The sequence below is a fragment of the Ambystoma mexicanum genome, chromosome 2p (genome assembly GCF_040938575.1).
Source record: "Ambystoma mexicanum isolate Mex_15411 chromosome 2p, UKY_AmexF1_1, whole genome shotgun sequence".
Lineage (NCBI taxonomy): Eukaryota > Metazoa > Chordata > Amphibia > Caudata > Ambystomatidae > Ambystoma > Ambystoma mexicanum.
Window position 1 is genome coordinate 1451844458 of NC_090923.1, and position 19101 is coordinate 1451863558.

The following is a 19101-nucleotide window of genomic DNA, read 5'->3' on the forward strand; positions in this document are numbered from 1 at the left end:
TCTAAACGTGGATAGTGCCCTAAAATGGCTGTGACAAAAGATTTTTCGCTTGTTCTTTGATCATATTGTAGTTTGGCCTTCTTCCTGCCTTGCCAGGGTCAGAAAAATCCCATGTAAAGTCATGCACTTGCCTGGGAAAGCTGCTGCTTTGGCTGTGTGTCTGTCTGTCTGTCTGTCTGTCTGTCGTCTGTCTGTCTGTCTGTCTGTCTGTCTGTCTGTCTCTCTCTCTCTCTCTCTCTCTCTCTCTCTCTCTCTCTCTCTCTCTCTCTCTCTCTCTCTCTCTCTCTCTCTCTCTCTCTCTCTCTCTCTCTCTCTCTCTCTCTCTCTCTCTCTCTCTCTCTCTCTCTCTCTCTCTCTCTCTCTCTCTCTCTCTCTCTCTCTCTCTCCTCTCTCTCTCTCTCTCTCTCTCTCTCTCTCTCTCTCTCTCTCTCTCTCTCTCTCTCTCTCTCTCTCTCTTCTCTCCTCTCTCTCTCTCTCTCTCTCTCTCTCTCTCTCTCTCTCTCTCTCTCTCTCTCTCTCTCTCTCTCTCTCTCTCTCTCTCTCTCTCTCTCTCTCTCTCTCTCTCTCTCTCTCTCTCTCTCTCTCTCTCTCTCTCTCTCTCTCTCTCTCTCTCTCTCTCTCTCTCTCTCTCTCTCTCTCTCTCTCTCTCTCTCTCTCTCTCTCTCTCTCTCTCTCTCTCTCTCTCTCTCTCTCTCTCTCTCTCTCTCTCTTCTCTCTCTCTCTCTCTCTCTCTCTCTCTCTCTCTCTCTCTCTCTCTCTCTCTCTCTCTCTCTCTCTCTCTCTCTCTCTCTCTCTCTCTCTCTCCTCTCTCTCTCTCTCTCTCTCTCTCTCTCTCTCTCTCTCTCTCTCTCTCTCTCTCTCTCTCTCTCTCTCTCTCTCTCTCTCTCTCTCTCTCTCTCAAATGTCCGGGACTGCAAGTCTAAGATGTCGATTACCGACCCGCATCGCATTTGTTTGTGGAGCCTGGGTGAGAGTCATGACACTGACGGCTGTTCCAAATGCAGTCGCTGACTGCTAAGGCCTTGCGGGAGCGTAAGGGGAAGCTTCAGGTAGGTAGGGGTTCTAAACCCAGTAAGTCCCGTAAAACTTCTAAGGTGATGTCCACCGACGATTCGAGTGGCGACTCTCCACTTCGGGGAGGAGTCCCGGGGATTTCGGTCCCGGAGTGGTTCCTGCCATTCGTCCTCGTCTCGGTATTCCAGCAAGCGCCGTCACCGGTTGCCTGAGGATGGAGCCGCGAGGAAAGTGGCATATCCGACTAAGTCCTCGACTCCGGAGGAATGGGATGCCTTCAGGGAGCAGATGCTGGCGATGTTCCAATCCCAGGGCACAGTTCCATCTGCGCCTTTGGAAGAAGCCGGCAAGGAATGTTCTCGATCCGTGGCTCGCACGCTTTCGTGCTCTGGTCCTCGGCGCGACTCATCGGGACCCTTCGAGTTCCCGTTCAGACAAGGCTCAGGATGGTCGCAAGAGACGTGCTTCCAGGTCTCTGTCCTTATCCCCAGCGAGACTGCAGAAACCTGGTAAGGGCTCGAGGTCGACGCCGTGTCCGTCAGATACAGACGTCGAAGCTTTGCCTCTGCACCAGCCCTCAGCGCCGTTATTGCTCTCGATGCCAAAGCCTTCGGCGCCCTCGACGCCTTCGGGGCCTTTTATCCGGAATTTACGATTGAGATCCCTGCTACTATGGATCCTCCAAGGAAGGCTACTTCCAAGTCTGTGAGGCCTGTTAAGGACTCCAGACCCTCTTCTGTCCCGAGGCAGGACTTTTACCTCCCTCTTGATGACCTCGAGGAGGAGGAGGAGGACTTCGATTTTGACCCTGTTGAGCCTGATGTGGCTCCTGTCTTTCTGGAGACAGTCAATTGGAAGAGTTGAGGCAATCTCTTCATGATGCCAGTGGCTTGGACACTTCTCCTGAGGTGGAATTTGGCAGGCCTGAGCCTGGGGCTCATGCCGAGTTGTCCTACAGGAGACTGATGGCTAGGGTCACAGAGTGTCTTGGCTGGTCCAGTCCTCCTGTGGCTTTTGTTCAGGATGACTTAACAGATATTTTGGATCAAGGTCCAACCTTTGACCCGGTGTTACCTTTTCATTTGACGTTGCAGAAAAGGGTGGCGGCTGCTTGGCAGACACCGGAATCTCTTCCGGCAGTTAACAAATCGTTAACTAAAAAAAAACTTCCTTCCGGTAGCGACCCCAGCTACCTTTCATCTCACCCCACCCCCGAGAGTTTGGTGGTTCAGGCGGCTACAGCCACCTCGAGGCAGGCGGCGTACCCTACCATCCCTCCTGATACGGACGACAAAAGCTTTGACGTTTGGGCACGCAAGGTGTTTTCTGCGGGTAGTATGGCATTGAAGTCAACCAACTCCATTTGTGCTTGGCAAGGTTTTCGCACACTCTGTGGAATTGTTTCTCTAGCGGCTGAGCATATTCCCGAAGGGGAAGAAAGGGATGGGTTTCTTGCTCTCATGCAGGATGGCAAGGATGCCATGTGTGAATCCCTTCAGTCGGGTCTGGACACTGCCGACAGTGTCAGCCGGTCCATGGCTGCGAGCACCGTTATACGCAGATTTGCGTGGTTGCAGAAGTCTGGTTTTGCTCCGTATGTGCAAGCCCGTCTTTTGAACATGCCCTTTGATGGTGCGCATTTGTTTGGCAGCAAGGCTGACGAGGGCCTTGAGAGGTTGGAGACCTCAAAAGCTGTGGCAAAATATTTGAGCGCAGCTGTGCATCAACCTCTGCCTTTTCATCCTAGGAGACAGCAGTGGAGGGGAGGTTCTTTTCGTTACTACTCCTCCTTTGGTAGAACAAGAGGAGCCGCCAATCAAAGGGTCCGCGTAAAAGTACCCGTGGTGGTCAGGGAAATGGGGGTGCCAAAGCCGCTCAGGCAGCTGCCTCTTTGCCTTCAGCAGCCACTCCAAAACAAGCATGAAGCCATGTCCCATTGTTCGCCGGTTGGGGGCAGACTGTCTCAGCATCTCGAAGAATGGTGAGCTATTACTTCGGATGCGTGGGTTCTGGATACAATAGCCCACAGCTACTGCCTTCGCTTCCTAAAGTGGCCTCATGACAATCCACCTGGGAATCTCTTTGAAGCTTCCAGATCTGCTCCTTGTGCAGGAAATCTTGACCCTACTGGAGAAAGGTGCTATAGAACTGGTGCCTGTAGCTGAGAGGAACAAAGGATGGAATTCCCCATATTTTTTTTATTCCAAAGAAATACTGGGGATTGAGACCCATCTTGGACTTGCATTGGTTGAACAAACTTTTCAGGAAGGACAAGTTCAAGATGGTCACTCTTTCTCCGGTCCTCCAGGCCCTTCAACTTCAGGATCAGTTGGTGTCTCTGGACCTACAGGATGCTTACTTTCATGTGCCGATTCATCCAAAGCACAGAAAGTACCTGAGATTTGCGACTGGCGATTCGCACATTCAGTTTCGGGTCCTGCCATTCGGATTGACCTCCGCCCAAGGGTCTTCACCAAGCTAATGGTGGTGGTGGCAGCGTATCTCAGGCGAGGGGGGGGATTCACGCCTACCCCTACCTGGACGACTGGCCGATCCGTGCACGTTCTCCTGAGCAAGCAATGGATCAACTCGGTCTCACCTGCCGCTCCCTCCACAAGCTGGGCATCTCCCTCAATTTCAAGAAGTCTCATCTGACGCCTTCACAACAGCTCCAGTACATTGGGGCTGTGTTGGACACGCCCTTGGGGAAGTGCTCGCCTCCCAAGGTGAGGGCTCATCACATTGTGCAAATGGTGGACAAGTTTCAACATGCCCAGAGTCTCCCGGCTTTCGAATTCTTAAGTTTGCTCGGCCTCATGGCATCCTGCATTTTGCTGGTGCCAGAGCCCAGACTGAGGAGGAGATCCCTGCAATGGGTGCTCAAGATGCAGTGGTCACAATCATCGGGCAAGGTGTCTGATCCCGTTCAGATTCCACTCTCGGTCTGACAGGATCTGCTGTGGTGGGCCGATGAGGGGAACCTGATGAGGGGGGAGCCGTTTTGGCAACCGTGGCCGGAGGTGACAGTTGTAACGGATGCTTCCTTCACAGGATGGGGAGCTCATGCCGAAGATTTGACCGCCAGCGGTAGTTGGTCTCCGTCAGATTCCAAATTCCACATCAACCTGATAGAGCTAAGGGCCACCAGGCTGGCCCTGAAGGCTTTTCTGTCGTCTGTGCGGGGGAAGTGTGTCCTGATCATGACGGACAATACAGTGACCATGCATTACCTCAACAAAAAAAGAGGGGGGTAGGGTCACTCCCGTTGTGCAGAGAGGCGATGCAGCTCTGGTTCTGGGAAATCCAGCAGGGAATATCGCTCTCGGCAGTTCATCTGGTCGGAGAGGAGAATGCAGCGGCGGATGCTCTGAGCAGGCAGAGCACTGTCTCTCAGGAGTAGGAGTTGGCTCAAGAAGTCCTTTTGGAAATCTTCGCCCTTTGGGGAACCCCACAAATGAATCTCTTCGTGACCAGTGACAACTGGAAGTGCAAGAGATTCTGCTCAAGGGAATTTCCTCCGAGAGGAGCCTTAGGAGGCGCCTTTGTCGTGGATTGGTCATTCCCACTTCTGTAAGCGTTTCTGCCGGTCCGTGTCATTCCTTAAGTGTTAAGGAGGTTGCGGAGCTTCGGATCCCACATGATCCTCATTGCTCCGGATTGGGCTAGGAGAGCGTGGTACCCGGACCTTCTAGAAATGTCCATCTTCCCTTGGGACCACCCGGATGACGTGATGGAGGTGTTGCTTTCAGCCAGGCGGCCAGCAACAAAATCCTGTATCGTTGGCGTAAGTTTTGCGACTTGTGCAGAGGACAAAATGTTGATCCTTTTCATTGCTCCATTCCCATGGTTCGTTCTGTCTTGCTTTCTTTGGCCCACAGGGGCCTTCAAGTAGGTACCATTAAGGGTTACCTGGCGGCGCTGTCTATCTTCAAGCGCTCGTCTGAAGAATGTTCTTATTTTAAGATTCCTTTTGATTTCCCAATTTCTTAAAGGACTCACTGATGTGTTCCTACCGTCCCTGTTCCAGGTACCGGTTTGGCATTTGAATTTGGTCTTGAAATTCCTGATGGGTGCTCCATTTGAACCTTTGCACTCTTGTCCTTTGAGACCGTCTTTCAAGACGGTGTTCTTGGTTGCGGTTACTTCCGCTCACAGAGTGAGTGAATTGCAGGCACTTTTATCTAAGCCACCCTTTACTGTGTTCCACAAGGATAGGGTTGTACTGAGCGTATGTCCTTCCTTTCTACCTAAGGTAGTATCTGAATTTCATTTAAGCCAGAAAGTGGTTCTTCCGTCTTTCTATCCTCCTCCTCATCCTGGTAAGGAAGAGGAGCCACTCCATAGGTTGGACCCTAGGAGAGCTCTGAGCTTTTATTTTTCTAGGATGTCCAGGGTCAGAGTGGACGATCAACTCTTTGTGGGGTATGCTGGACACTGATTCGGCCAGGCTGTTACCAAACGGACCTTGTCCGGGTGGATTATCCTCACCATTACGGAATGTTACTGATTGCCGGGCAAGGACCCTCCTGAAGGGTTGCATGCTCATTCCACTAGGGGCGTGGCTACTTCCACAGCCCTGCAGGGGGGAGTTCCTATTGGGAATATTTGTGACACAGCCACATGGGCTTCTGTCCACACCTTTGTCAAACATTACTCCCTGGATATGCTCCATGGTCAAGATATGGCCTTTGGTAAGGCGGTTCTTTATTCTACCATCTGATTGGGTATGCTAAATTCTTTTCCCTCCTCCATTTTCTGGTACTGCTTTGGGAGTCTGCCAAAGATGTGGAATATGTTGGAGGACACAATCCATTCGAAGAACAAGTTACTTACCAACTGGTAACGTTCTTTCGACTGGATGTTGCTCCAACGTATTCCACGTCGCCCTCCCAGCCTGCTCCTATGGAGAATTTCCTATGCTATTGCAGCTTACGTTCCCTCAAGGCTATGTGCAGTCAAGCAGGCATTGGATATGTGTATGTCACACGTTATGGAGGAAGAAACATAAACTGGGGCTACGGGCGCCGTGCATCCTATTTATAACATCCGGTGACGTCGCATTCAACGGAGGACTTCGAGGGACATCGACGCAGGACGCCCTCTGCCGAAAAAGTTTCAGAAGTACACAGCTGTGGACATTACATGTCAAAGATGTGGAATACGTTGGAGGAACATCCAGTCGAAAGAACGTTACCAGTTGGTAAGTAACTTGTTCTTCTCATTCCTCACTATCAACCACTTCACTACTATTTCTGTCGCTTCTCACTTGCTCCCTCTCTCATTCCTCCCATCTCCCAACTCAAATTCAAAACGGACTCCCTTGCTTGTTTCCTAGCCCAAGTCAGATTTTCCCCTTCAAACGCACTGTTCACCAGGCCTCTAGCATTGAACAGATCTTCTCTAACTTTTATATGGCTTTCCACCAGCCATTTGACCTCCACTACACTGCTCGTAACATCACTCCTAACCCTCGGCCCCAGTACCCGGTTACCCCTCAGATTCACTTCCTCAAAACAAAATGCAACATCGCCTCCAGAACTGGTATAATGACTGAACACCTTGCTATTCTCGTCTGCAAGTATGCTATTTTCTCCTACATCACCTCTACTCTGCTAAAGCATCCTAATTCACCAATCTAATCGCCACTTTATGCTCTCATTCATGCAAACTATCCTCCACACTGCAAATCATGCGGGTGACACCTCAACGTAGGGCAGTCTCCTTCCATCTCCTAATAATTATGCACACTAATTCTGTTATAAAATGTGATATACCCTCACCACTCTTTTTCTTCTGCCTCCTGCCTATCCCTGCCATCTACACCTTGTCCTCATACTTTTAATTGGCTCCTATTTTTAGGACTGCCAACCTCTCCTGTTGACATATTTGCCCCAGTCAATGGCTTGCACCTCTCAAATGCTCCTATATCCTCTCCCTTTTCACCTCTCGCTCTTTCCCTTGGAGTATTTTCAGCCTGCTGCAAGGTGGCAACTGTCCTACTTACTCTAAAGAAACCCTCTGCTGACCCCAATCCTGCCGACTGTTACCCTGTATCTCTCCTCCCACACTACTCTAAAATCCTTGAATGACTTGTTTTTAACAGACTCTTCACCTGCTTGGACTCTAACATTCTCAATGGCCCTTTCCAATCTGGCTTTTGTAGCCATCATTCCACCAAATTGATCTTCACCTACGTCTCCAACTTCCTACCTTCTGCACACAACGCCAGACTTCATCCTGCACAACCTCTAAGCTGCCTTTGATATGGCAAATGGTTAAGATGGATTTCTGAACTCTGACCTGGTGGGCAGAAGTTCAGAAAGCCAGCCTAGTTTCTTGGAACAGGGTAACCTTCTGGACAAGCCAGACCAATCAGGGTACCATTGGCGGCGGTCAAGACTAGGTCTCAGGAGGGGGGTGAGGGTTATCGAATCCCCACAATGAGCACACACAGTAAATTAAACCACAAATTACTCTGTCAGGTGTATAATAAATGTATATGTATTTTTGATATAAAGGCCTTTCAAGTCAAACACAAAGTGAAACCACAGCAGTATTAACACGAACACAACACTAAATATGAAACATATATACAGTAACTATTGGCCTAAAGTAACATTCGACAAGTGTAGATCTACAACCTGAAACAGAAAGGAGTCATACAGAGCAAATATACTTTAGGCAGTCCTTCAACAACTCAAACCCTAACTAATCGGCAGTCCAGTCCCTAGGAAGTGTGGATCCTTGTGCTCCAAAGTACATTCAGTGCCGCAGCACTCGATTGTGCGGTTAAGTTCAAAACAAGTCTTCTTCGCAGGGCTGTAGTGGCTCAGGAAGATGGGTGAGGTGATGAAGAATATGGTCCCACTATCCAAGGAGGGTCTCCACAAGAGGGCAGAGTGATTTCTAAGAATCGGGAATAGCTTGGTAGAGGGGGACACTCGTGCGTAAAAGTCTATGGATGTGCCAGGGGGCCACCGATAAGAGTTGCAAGTACTTACCAACCCCCGGTGCACTGCGCACCAAACTTCACCAATCGACTCCAGTTTGTTTGCCGGTTCAAACCCTGCAGTTGCGCGTCTCTCTAGCTTTCAGGGGCTGCGTACCGGGACCTCAGTCTGTAGCGGGACAGTGGCGATTTCTCCACTTCTGGTGAAGGGATCAGGCCAGTTCCACTGCAGCTCGTTTTAGGGCACAGCAGCAAGGCACCCACGAAGATCGTCACCACAGCGGGGCGACACGAGAACCGCGTATGCTCTGGTTCAGGCAGACTCTTTTAATTCAAGACCTAGGAAGGCTAGATGTAAGAAACTCGGCGGGAGAGGGCCTTCTACCAAGATTTTACGGTTCTCAAAGGCCCAAGTCGAAACTCGAGACAGCGGCAGTTCTGGGGGCAGAGGTCCCGTACAAGCTGGTCAGTGCACTGGGCAGTCCAGGAACACTTCCGATTAGTCTTGTTTGCAGTTCAAGCAGAAGGTGCCGAGAGTAGTTAGTCCCACTACTCCAATGGGTCAAAGCGCCCATGTAGGCCTTCTGTGATTGATGAGAAAGAGGGGCTCCGACGGGGACAACAGCTGGGTCAGGGTGCCAAACCTTCCATCGGGTCACCAACGTTTCCACAGATATGCTTCTTCGGTTCAGGATACTTGGCTCCTTTACTAAGTTTATTGTGAACTCAGAAGATCGACCTGGAATAGGTTCAGAGTGCCTTCTCTGATCCAGAATCTCCTTCGTGCCAAAACGAAGAGAAACCAATAGGAGATCTGCTCACATTCAACCATCCCAGACGTGGACCAAACATGGACCACGCTGGTCCCAGTCCTTCCCAGCACACCAGACATTATGGCACCCCAGATGTGTATTGGAACTAGACAGCTCCAGCCCACATCCTAGGCGCACATACACACGGCATGCAGAAGCCCATGAAAGCTTCAGTTTGCGCGGGGGTCTGCATGACCAAATAAGATATTTCCCGGGTGTACTTGACTTGGGGAAGGCAAAGGGATAAAATGGCCAAGGACAGAACAAAGGCACTCGTGGCAAGGCCATTTTAGGCACAGGCCACTGTCCTGGGACATCCGCGGTTTGGACCATTGAAAAGTGTCAAAAATGCTTTAGAAGTAACTGGTGTCTAGGGCCTTCCAAATGAAATAGGGACCCCAGCGTACTGTACTGGAAGGTACATTGTGCACTGATAAAATTTTGCTAAGAAATAGTAACAGTAATAGTGAAAGACTAATGGAAACAAAGTCTCCCAGTACTGGCTGTCTTTAAGGGTATGTCAGTTTCCCCATAACAAAATGAGCAAAAGCCCAGTGGAGACAGCAGACTGGACTCCACTGGTAAAAGTCAGGCTAGGATGCTCAGACAACAGAAAATCGTTGTGGGGTGGGGGAGGGAATTCACAACTGGAGGGAAAATTACCCATAAATGGAAATCATTCCTCTTCTTCTCGCCCTTGCTGACTGTAAGGTAGGCATGGTATCACAAGTATGACATGGACACTAGAGAACAGTTTCAAAACCTTTAACTAAATGTTCGGATGGGTGGGTGAACTCCTATCTAGCCCTATAACTAAGATGGGAGTGATCTCAACCATCAACATAAAAGAAAACCGTCCTAGTCAGTCCCCGTCAAATAAAAATGGCCTATAGTAAAAAAAGAATGCCTGACCTTACTCTAATACAAAAAATGTGAAAAGGGGATTTGTAGTTCAAAAAAGGAAAATCATTGCTCAAAAGAAATGTCAGGATGTCTGTTAGTGATGGTAAGTCCCTTCCCCACGCCCACATCACAGGGGGTTTTAAAGAGTTTTTGCCAGGTGGCTGGCGTATATAGTTCACAGGATTCTCCCACTTCAAACTACTTGGCACGATTCACAATGATAGTTTTTCCTTGACAAATATTTCCACAACAGTATCTTGTCAGGCTTTCCTTGCCTTTATATCAAAGACAGTTTCTTTGTAGGCTTTCTTTGTCTTAGTTCGAACAAAAAAGACTTGTCATAATTCTTGCACATCAATATTTCAAACCAGACTTCTCGGGCTACTCGTGATGTAGGTCTGAGTTTCTCTCTCTGGTCTTTCAAGTTCGTTTCAACACAATTTCCTAACAGGTCCCTCAGGTTTCTCTCATCTGAGTCTGGACCCCTCTTTACTGTAATGTTCTAAATTTCACTTCCTGATTGTTTCAATTTCCCGTCGAAGACTTTCGAGTGTGAGAGGCTTTAACATGTACCTCAGCATGACCACTTCAACTCTCACACTCAACAGTTTATACGTGCTCTCCTGGCACCAGTGCTTTCTTGTAAATGTAGTTATCTCCTGTACATGCTCCCTTGCACTCTAGGTTCACCTGGTGTCTTTTGGCACTTTGATAACACAATATCCTCTTTCTGAGAAATGCCCAGTTCAACACAGGCTTCTTTAAGTAACTCATGGTTGCAACAGTAAAGACAGACACAAGTGAACACAGTTAAAGGATGTTTATTGAACTTTATAATCGGTGAGGTAAACGCCTAATCTAAACCTAAATCTATATGAGAGCAAGCTACAACCCTCAAATAATAATAAGGCAGTCCTAGTGAAGTCTTGTCAAATAAAAAGGGCCTATACTGAAACACCTATTGCCAATCCTTACTACTAGTTACAAGAACAGCGTGTGGGATAATGTTCACCAGAAAAGAAAAAAGTGTTCAAAAAATTATAAGTCAGGATGGTATGGCTGGGTCTCCCTTCCCCATGTCAGAAGCACGGGACAAGGCGGGACTCTCGGGTACAGCACACTCCCAGGCCTCGACAGCACGAGATTCACAGTGCAGTCCAGTTCAACGATATCAAAACCCCTTCATAGGCGAAGTCTCTTTCCTACAAAAGTCTCTTGCCTTAGAAGGTTTGCTGATTAGAATTAACAAACAAAAGTTCTGTGTTCTTGCACCTTGGGCGAATAGTTTTTTATTTATTTCTTTTTTTTTTTTCCTGATTGCTCTCCCCCTTGGATCTCCCTTTGCCGGGCTCGGATCCTCCTTATATAAACGGGCCTCCCTTCGTCGGGTATATTATAGCCTTTCTTCAACACAGTTCATGTATTCCTAATACCATTCATGTATTGCTCAGCTTTGTCAGAAAGCGTGGTTTCTTTCTCTTTAGCTTTCTTTCGGCATCCCTCTGTCGGGTTCACATTTGCCAATTATCTCAGTTAACAATCGTTGTAGAAAGCATGGTTCCTTTCCCCTAGCTTTCCTCTTGCAACGGGTCAGAGACTTTCGATTGTACAAGGGATTTGATGTGACCCTTGTAGGACCATTCAGATGCCTCACCCTACCTTTTCCTAGTGCCTTCTGGTTGTTGTAGTTTCAAAGAGGTCCCGGTTAGAGCCTTTCGAATGTGCGTCCATGTGGCGCCGGACCCCTCTGCACCTGGACCTCAACTCGGCTTTCTTTAAAGTTCAAACATACACACAAGTCCTTTCTTCTTGCATTAAAAATGTTGCTACTTGCAACCTTGTGCTTAACACAGTTTGGTTTCATATCCGCTTTCTCCGACTCACCGGCTGTGCTGAACCCGTTGGCTTCTTTGTTCTCTGGGGCCAAGGATATTACCACGGTACCCAGCTTACCTCTCCGCCTGCGTTATCAATGCGGGAGGCCCCCGTGTACCATTTACCTATGTTGCTCCGCATGCCAGCTGTAACTCTCGGTCTTAAGATTTCCCTTCTGGAGGCTTTGCGGGTCAGAGTTGAAAAGGACAAGGGCAATTCCCCCTTCGTCGTACTTCCAGGTCTCACTGCTTTTCTTCTCCCTTCGTACTGCCAATCTGGTGTAGCTGTCTCCTTATGCGTTCAGCCTTGCTCGAAATGTGCTTTCGGGCTGTGCCTTTTATCCCTGTGGTAAAGGGCTGTCCGGTGTGCTTGGTTATTGTCAGTTGCCTGACTCTGCCTTACCCGAGTGTTGGGAGATGTCTGGTAAACAGCTCTGGTGTTAATCCGTTGTCTGTTACCTTGTAAGCAAGTGTTCGTGAGGGAACAGAGGGTGGGGAGGTAGGGGGTCTAGAGCTCCTAAATTTCCTACAGGGTGGGGATGGGGAATTGTTACAAAAAAGGGGATGCCGACTCTCAACCCTCTATGTCCCACTTCTGCTCCAATATCGATGGCCGTGTCCTAGCCACCTGCATGACAGATCTATGGGGACCAGCGGGTGAAACATCTTTAGGTTTCTCACACTTCCGTTTGTCGGGCTTGAACCTGTCTTTCTCAATTGGGTTTCCCTCTGTCTGGCTCAAACCTTCTTTGACTACAGGTAACTTTTGTGCATTTTAAAAGAATGTTTGCTCTGTTCATTACAACTATCGGAATGCACTTCTTCCTTTGCCTTTTAACTTCAAACCTAGAATGTCCACTTCCAAATCTCTGCCCCTCTTCAGTCACACGCATACCACTGGGTTGCTCTCTCTATGACCCACCCAGGTAGCACAGCCCCTGCAGGTAGCTCCTCTGGATCTGTGGGCTGAAGTCAGGGTCCCACAGCCTGCCCCTCAGACACCCTTGGGGTCGGCCCTGGCCCCAAGGGAATGAGCAGTTGTCTGGGCCTTGCCAGCAGTGTCCTATCTGCCTGAGTCCTATACATAAGAAGCACGGCTGCTGTGACATGCTGCATCCCTTTCTTGTCACCTGGCCAGCATCGTAGCACACCGTCCTTCTTTGGATCTCCTTAGCAGCCCCCAGCCTTTTGGCTTCTCCTCTCCAGACAACCATCCCAGCTCGCTTCTGGTGTTTGCGATTTGAAGAGGGATCCTCTGCCGGTCTCAGCCGTGCAACCTCACTCTTGCTTTCCCAACTGCATCTTCTCTCCCTCAGCATCCTCCCTTTCTTCACCTGTGTGATGTTGATTGTCTGCAGATGTTTGGTCAAGGTTGGGTCTGCCTGACCTTGCCTGTCGTCGTTAAGGGGACAGCCTGCTGTCAGTGTTGTAGTCTGTCCTCTGTGTCTTAGTGGGTTTTTCACTGGTAAACTTCACCCCTCCAGGGTGCCTCTTAGCATTCTGCAAAAATGGGAGGGGGTTGGGGGGAGATGTGTGTTTAAAAATACCCCCAAAAGTCAGGGGTATGTGCGATTGTGGATAAATGGAAAAGGGGGTATACTGTGTCTTGCCTAGGGTATTCCCATGAGAATTACCCCAGACTCCCCTACCCAGGTGATCCTACCGCGCTCATCCACCCCCAGGGTTGGGATCTGAAAGTGATGGCCCTCCCCTGGTCACACGAATAGAGGATTCTCAGGGTCCAAATGGGAGAATGATAAAGTGGGCTGGATTTGAAAAATATGAGGGAAGAAAAACTGGTAGGTATTGCTTTCCACATTTTTGGGAAGGATGGCCTGTTTAGTGAAAGGAAAATATTGGATTCCCATTATTTGACCTATGTGTCCATAGACTTTATCCCATTGATGGCAAACTGGATGTGGTTATATTGTCTTTCATATCCATTGGTGTTTGAGACGTTTTTGAGGAAACCGATCGTCATTAGTTCTCTCTCTGAGGATCCTAGCAGGGCATTGGAATTTAAAGGTTGTCTTGTCCGGTGGGGGTCGCCAACTTGTTTCAGTTGTGTTGCAGCCTACACCTGACCCCATATGTCTCCATGTAAGGTAGGCATGGTATCACAAGTATGACACGGACACAGGAAAAAAAGTTTCAAAACCTTTATTATTAAATGTTCTGATGGCTGGGAGAACTATCTAGCCCTATAACTAAGGTGGGAGTGATCTCAACCATCAACATAAAAGAAAACAGTCCTAGTCAAATAGAAATGGCCTATACTAAAACGAACCTAATGTCTGCCCTTACTCTAATACAGAAAATGTGAAAAGGTGATGTATAGTTCAAAAAGGAAAATCACTGTTCAAAAGAAATGTCAGGATGTCTTGGTTAGCCAAGGGTAACTCCCTTCCCCACCTTCACATGACAGGGGATTTTAAAGAGTTCTTTTGCCGGGTGGCTGGCGTGTATAGTTCACAGGATTCGCCCACTTCAAACCACTTGGCACGATTCAAATACCCCCAAAAGACAGAGAGGTTGTGCGATTGTGGATAACTGGAAAAGGAGAGATACTGTGTCTCACCTAGGGTATTCCCATGAGAATGACCCCAAACTCCCCTACCTAGGTGATCCTCCTGTGCTCGTCCACCCCAAGGGTGGGATCGGAAAGTAACAACCCTCTCCAGGCCACCTGAATAGAGGCTTCTCTGGGTCCAAATGAGAGAATACCTCTACGTTTCTCACACTGACCTTGGTATCCAGGGAACTGTAATTGAATGGAGTGCCTCGTCCCTCTCCTATTGGTCTTTCTGTCTTGGAACTCTGATATCTCTGATCCAGCCCCTCTCCCCTATGGTGTCCCTAAAGGGTCTGTCCTTCGCCCCCTACTATTTCACCTTTTTACCTCCTCTCTGCCACCTCTTAGGGGTTCTCCTTCCACCTCTTTGCGGACAATGCACATATTTCCTTCTCTGCTTTGGCTTCCAAATGCGCTGTCCATATATCTGCATATCTGTCGTCCACTGAATTGCACTTTGATGTCTAACGCTGAACTCTTTGAAGACTCTGTAATCTGCCTGCCTGCTCCTAACAACCCCCACTTCTCCCTTTTAATTTCTGCTGGATTCATTCTTCCTCTGCCCCAAAGCTCTCATCCCTGGTGTCCTTTTCAACAGCGACCTATACCCATCACCACTTTATTATCTCTACTGTGGCTGCTGCCATGTTTATCTATTTAATGTCGGGATAATCTGCACCCTTTTTAATTATAATTCCACGAAAACCCTTATTCTGACTCATATGATCTGCTGCCTTGACTACTCCAAAAGCCTCCTTCCTGGTCTCCCCGTCTACTCTTTTTCTCTGCCTGTACTCGGCCTCGCCACCTGTACACTCTACAACCAATCCATTCTTACATTTCTTTAATTTTTCTTTATATCCCTGAACAGGTTTGCTCCCTCTTATGAGGCCATACTCTCCAGATACTGCATAAAGAGGTATGGGAAACCCTCTACTGGGTTGTAGGCGAAAGGATCTAAAACACAAGGATCAAATGCCTTTTTTTCGACACCAAAAGTGCCGGAAAAAAAAGTTTTGAATGCTTTTTAAAATGTTTTTTTTAATGGGGGGTTTCCCCCTGAACCCTGTTTTCCTTTTTAAAAAAACTTTTGTATGCATACAAAAAATAAAAAATATATAAATAAATATAAAAACATTCGAATTTTTTTTCCAGTCCTTTTGGTTTCGAAAAAAAGGGCTTTCGATCCTTTGTTTTCAATCCTTTGACTGGACACTTACGAACACAGCCCATTGACCTGTTCTTGGGTGGATGTCCACCGGGAGTGTCTCAACCACGCTTTAGCTCACTGTTTTTCACAGAGGAGAAATTTCCATACACATCAGTCTTTGTACCACCCATAGGTAGTCCAGCACCGAAATGGTAGGCAACAGCAACCCCAGACACGTGTTTCGGCCTAGTCTGGCCTCGTCAGTGAGGTGGAGCAGTGCCTCTCTAAGCACAGTGAGCAAGGGGTCCACGTCTGGGTTCCCCAAGTAACTTGGGGTGAGAACCCAAAGTACCCAAAATGTGCATAAAGAGGTCTGGGAAACCCTCTACCGGTACGAACACAGCCCATTGACCTGTTCTTAGGTGGATGGCCCCCGGGAGGCTCTCAACCACGCTTTAGCTCACCATGTATTTCACAGAGGAGAAATTTCCATACACATCAGTCTTTGTACATTTGTGCTTAGAGGTACAGCTCCACCTATGGGTGGGACAAAGACTGATGTGTATGGACATTTCTCTCCTGTGGAAAGCATAGTTCGTGGGCCGTGTTCGTAACGGTAGAGGGTTTCCCAGACCTCTTTATGCATACTCTCCAGATACCCTCTATTCTTTTTTGCTCTCTAATCTCTACCCGCTGTCCTTCCTCTTTGGGCTCCTTTCTACTTCCTTCCCATTCATCTTAGAGTCTTTACTACTAGCCACTCTTTTATGTCCTCAGAAAAAACCCACCTCCTTAACCAGGATGGAGTCCCCTCTACCTACTCTCACATTACTCCTCATGAATCATTCTACTCTTTTGTACATTTTAACCTGTCTTTAACAAGTTATGTATAATGTTTTCGTCTGGCCCCATGTCTCAATAAATACAAACCTAGAGCTGATTTCCTTGGTTCGATCTCATTAGTTGGAAGCAAAAGATTTTGCTTTGGGTGATGAACTAGGACCAAAACAAGCTCTGCCTTATGAGATGGGACAATGACCAACAGTGCTTGCTCTTGAGATTGGGCTATGCCCATCAACTCTGGGTCTTCAAATTCCATCAAATTAGTGCATTCTGTGGATATAGGCATGGCCTTGGCTGTCTGTCCTGCCTTATGAGTTTGGACCATGCCCACTACTAAACAAGTGTCTCAGAGTGATATCATCTGATTTATGTGGTACTTGGATCGTTCAGTCTACATAAATAGTTGGAGCAAACGCAATGATCTCTGGAGACATGGGATGGGACACCAATTATCAGCTTTGGTTAATTAGTTTGGACTGTGATTCTTAGATCTAAAAATATGATGAGGGCTATAGTAACATGGTTAAAACTGTGTGTTCTACACCAAGACATACGCTATTTCAGTTACTTCCCTGTGTTAATTGATGGTTTCACTTTTAGATCTGAAGGTTTATGCCTTTTTATACATGTTCACTTATGTATGTAAATGCTGCTACATTTAGTAAAGCATATCTGGTAGAATACTGGCAGGATACTATTTTCTGAGCTTTATCCACAAGGATTTGCTTAACTAGCACTTCTCTACATTTGTTCACCTTTAAGATTTCAGATCTAAGGTGCTCTAAGTTGAAGATTTGTTTAGCAGAGGTACGTTGCATCCTACCAGCTCAGTACCCTGCCCACTTGTGCTGGTTTCTTGTATTGTGATCTGAGCTGAATATGAATATGTAACTTCTCTATTAATCACAGTGGCATTTCATTGATTGCTCTCCTGCTCTTCTTCTTTTCTAGGGACAAATCCGAAACTTGTCTTCTTTGACACCTGAAGGTGATGCTGGAGTGCCTTGGCCCATTGGTATAAATCCACCTTTTACCCCAAAATCACGGTTTGAGGTGATCAACTGGGAGTATTTCACAGAGGAGCACCTCTACTCGTGTATTGATGGATCACCTAAGTGTGAGCTCTCCGGCGTCAACAAGGCAGATGTGAGTGATGCTCTGGAAACAGCACTAGAGTGCCTGAACCGCCGCTACCAACCACTCCTTCGTTTCTATAAGAAACAGTTGCTGAATGGCTATCGCCGTTTCGACCCAACTCGGGGAATGGAGTATACTTTGGACCTACTCCTGGATGCAGTGACTCAGAAGGGACATCGGCAGATCATGACAAAGCGTGTAAGCTTGCTGCGACCCTTAAGTAAGATGGAGATCATACCCATGCCTTATGTCACGGAAGCCACTCGTGTCCAAGTGATCTTGCCACTCAATGTAAATGATTTGGACTATGTGGGAAACTTCTTAGATGTGTTTGCAATGAATGCATTGGACACCCGTGACAATGCACTGTTAACGCTCCTCTTCATCTATGATCCATATGATGCTCAGCGGGTTAACCAGGTGGATGTCTTTGCTGGAGTGAAATCCATGGTGGAAGAGTTGGAGAAACGTTATGCTGATGTGAAGATTCCCTGGATCAGTGTCAAAACCGAGGTTCCTGCGCAAGTCAAACTGATGGATATTGTCTCAAAGAAGCACCCAGTGGATACCCTTTTCTTTTTCACCAGTGTCTGGACAGAAGTCAACACTGAGTTCTTAAACCGATGCCGAATGAATGCTATCAGCAATTGGCAGGTATTCTTCCCAGTGCACTTTCAGGAATTCAACCCTGTGTTAGTGTACCATAATGAGCAAGCCACATCCTCTTCCTCCAGCACAGACTTCCTACGTGATGGGCACTTTGACCGCCATGTATCAGTGGAGGCATGCTTCTATAACTCTGACTACATGACTGCCCGCACCAAAATGGCAGCTGACATTCTAGACCACGATGAAATGCTTGAGAACCTTGAAGTTTATGATGTTTTCTTAAGGTACTCTGGGCTTCACGTGTTTCGAGCGGTGGAACCGGGTCTTGTACAGAAATATGGTTTGCGTGGTTGCAATCCACGTTTGAGTGAGGAGGTGTACCACCGTTGTGTCCTCAGTAACCTGGAAGGTCTGGCTTCACGTTCTCACTTGGCCATGGCACTCTTTGAACAGGAGCAGGCCAACAGCACCTAGCATAGCCGGCACATGGTATCACAGTGCTGACTCTGTGCCCAGTACTGGGAATAATTTGTGACTTTGATGGACCAAATGGCATTCCAATGCGAATATATCAATAATTATAAATGTTATTAAAGTTTCTTCTCTGTAAATTATAATTTGTACTGTTTAATGCCTACATTTAGGTATAATTGACATTTAAAGTTCAAACAATGCAGCATGAACCATAAGACCTTGTGGAGTTTTGCATCAACAAGCCTTGCCGCTTCCTACCTATCTTATTTCCCTCACCCCTAGACTCCCCCTTGCCCTTTAAGATCGTCCTCGGTCCATCTCCTTGCCACCACTTGAGCCCCATGCGCTCCCTCTCATTTCTGCGCTCTCCCTCTTCTTGCTCCCCTACTCTGGAATGGTGTTCCCCTCACTCTCTGCCCAACCCCTTCTTGATAACTATTTAAATCTAACCTCAAAGCACTCCTACTGGATGAAACACTGTCTTAATACTATTTCACATGTCCTGCCTCTCTCCTGACTAAACTATGCCATTCCCACTGCACTTTCCCCCTGTCCCCTTCATCCTGAAAATTGCACTTCACCCACATTTCCCTACCCATGTATATAGATTTTGTCCTGGATGTGTCTTTGTCACTGGTTGGTTCCAACTCTCCCTGCATCACCTGGTGTTCTATTGACACCCTTTCATCCCATTGTAAAGGACATCTTTCCTCCGCTCTGTACTCAAGAATAAATGATCTCTATGCATTTTTCTGCCAAAAATG

At 47.7% G+C, this 19101-nt stretch overlaps 1 protein-coding gene across 1 annotated transcript in view; it reads left to right on the forward strand.

Annotated features, from left to right (window-relative positions):
• CHPF2 (chondroitin polymerizing factor 2) overlaps positions 1-18480 on the forward strand; it is a 286723-nt gene extending 268243 nt beyond the window's left edge. Inside the window, exon 4 of the mRNA XM_069646018.1 lies at positions 17069-18480. Coding sequence (XP_069502119.1) covers positions 17069-18337 — 1269 coding nt within the window. The 3' untranslated portion in view covers positions 18338-18480. The remainder of the gene's footprint in view (positions 1-17068) is intronic.
• The last annotated feature ends 621 nt before the right edge of the window (positions 18481-19101 follow it).